This window comes from Aptenodytes forsteri, unplaced genomic scaffold, assembly GCF_000699145.1.
Source record: "Aptenodytes forsteri isolate BGI_AS27 unplaced genomic scaffold, ASM69914v1 Scaffold147, whole genome shotgun sequence".
In the NCBI taxonomy this organism is placed as follows: Eukaryota; Metazoa; Chordata; class Aves; order Sphenisciformes; family Spheniscidae; genus Aptenodytes; species Aptenodytes forsteri.
The window spans coordinates 1,078,653-1,079,190 of NW_008795320.1; the positions used below are offsets into that span (position 1 = coordinate 1,078,653).

A 538-nucleotide genomic window follows, 5' to 3' on the forward strand; every position below is an offset into this window, starting at 1 on the left:
GGGGGGGGAGGGGGAACGGGGACGGGACCCTGGCGCTGGGGCCTCACCTGGCAGGGAGCCGAGCAGGACCCCCGCCACCACCGTGGTGAGGGTCCCCAGCGCCCCGTAGTACAGGTAGGAGATGGCGTAGAAGTCACCCACGATGGCCGGCCTGCGAGGGGAGGGGGTCAGGGGCCGGCAGAGACAGCGGTGTGACACCTGGCAGGGAGCTGAGCAGGACCCCCGCCACCACCGTGGTGAGGGTCCCCAGCGCCCCGTAGTACAGGTAGGAGATGGCGTAGAAGTCACCCACGATGGCCGGCCTGCGAGGGGAGGGGGTCAGGGGCCGGCAGAGACAGCGGTGTGACGTCACGGTGAACAAGGAAAGCGGTGTGACATCACAGTGAACAGGGAAAGCAGTGTGACATCACAGTGAACAGGGAAACTGGTGTGATGTCACGGTGAACAAGGAAAGCGGTGTGACATCACAGTGAACAAAGAAAGCGGTGTGACATCACAGCAAGCCACCTGCACCCCCATACCCCCCCAAGGCGCCATC

General features: G+C 65.1%; 2 protein-coding genes across 2 annotated transcripts in view; both read right to left on the reverse strand.

Moving 5' to 3' along the window:
- Positions 1 to 538, reverse strand: part of CCDC124 (coiled-coil domain containing 124) — a 34,285-nt gene that overhangs the window by 17,537 nt on the left and 16,210 nt on the right. The window lies entirely within an intron of this gene.
- SLC5A5 (solute carrier family 5 member 5) overlaps positions 1 to 538 on the reverse strand; it is a 13,343-nt gene that overhangs the window by 2,434 nt on the left and 10,371 nt on the right. Inside the window, exons 12-13 of the mRNA XM_009279870.1 lie at positions 204 to 302; positions 48 to 151 (exon numbers count right to left, since the gene is read on the reverse strand). Of these exons, the coding sequence (XP_009278145.1) occupies positions 48 to 151; positions 204 to 302 (203 nt within the window). The remainder of the gene's footprint in view (positions 1 to 47; positions 152 to 203; positions 303 to 538) is intronic.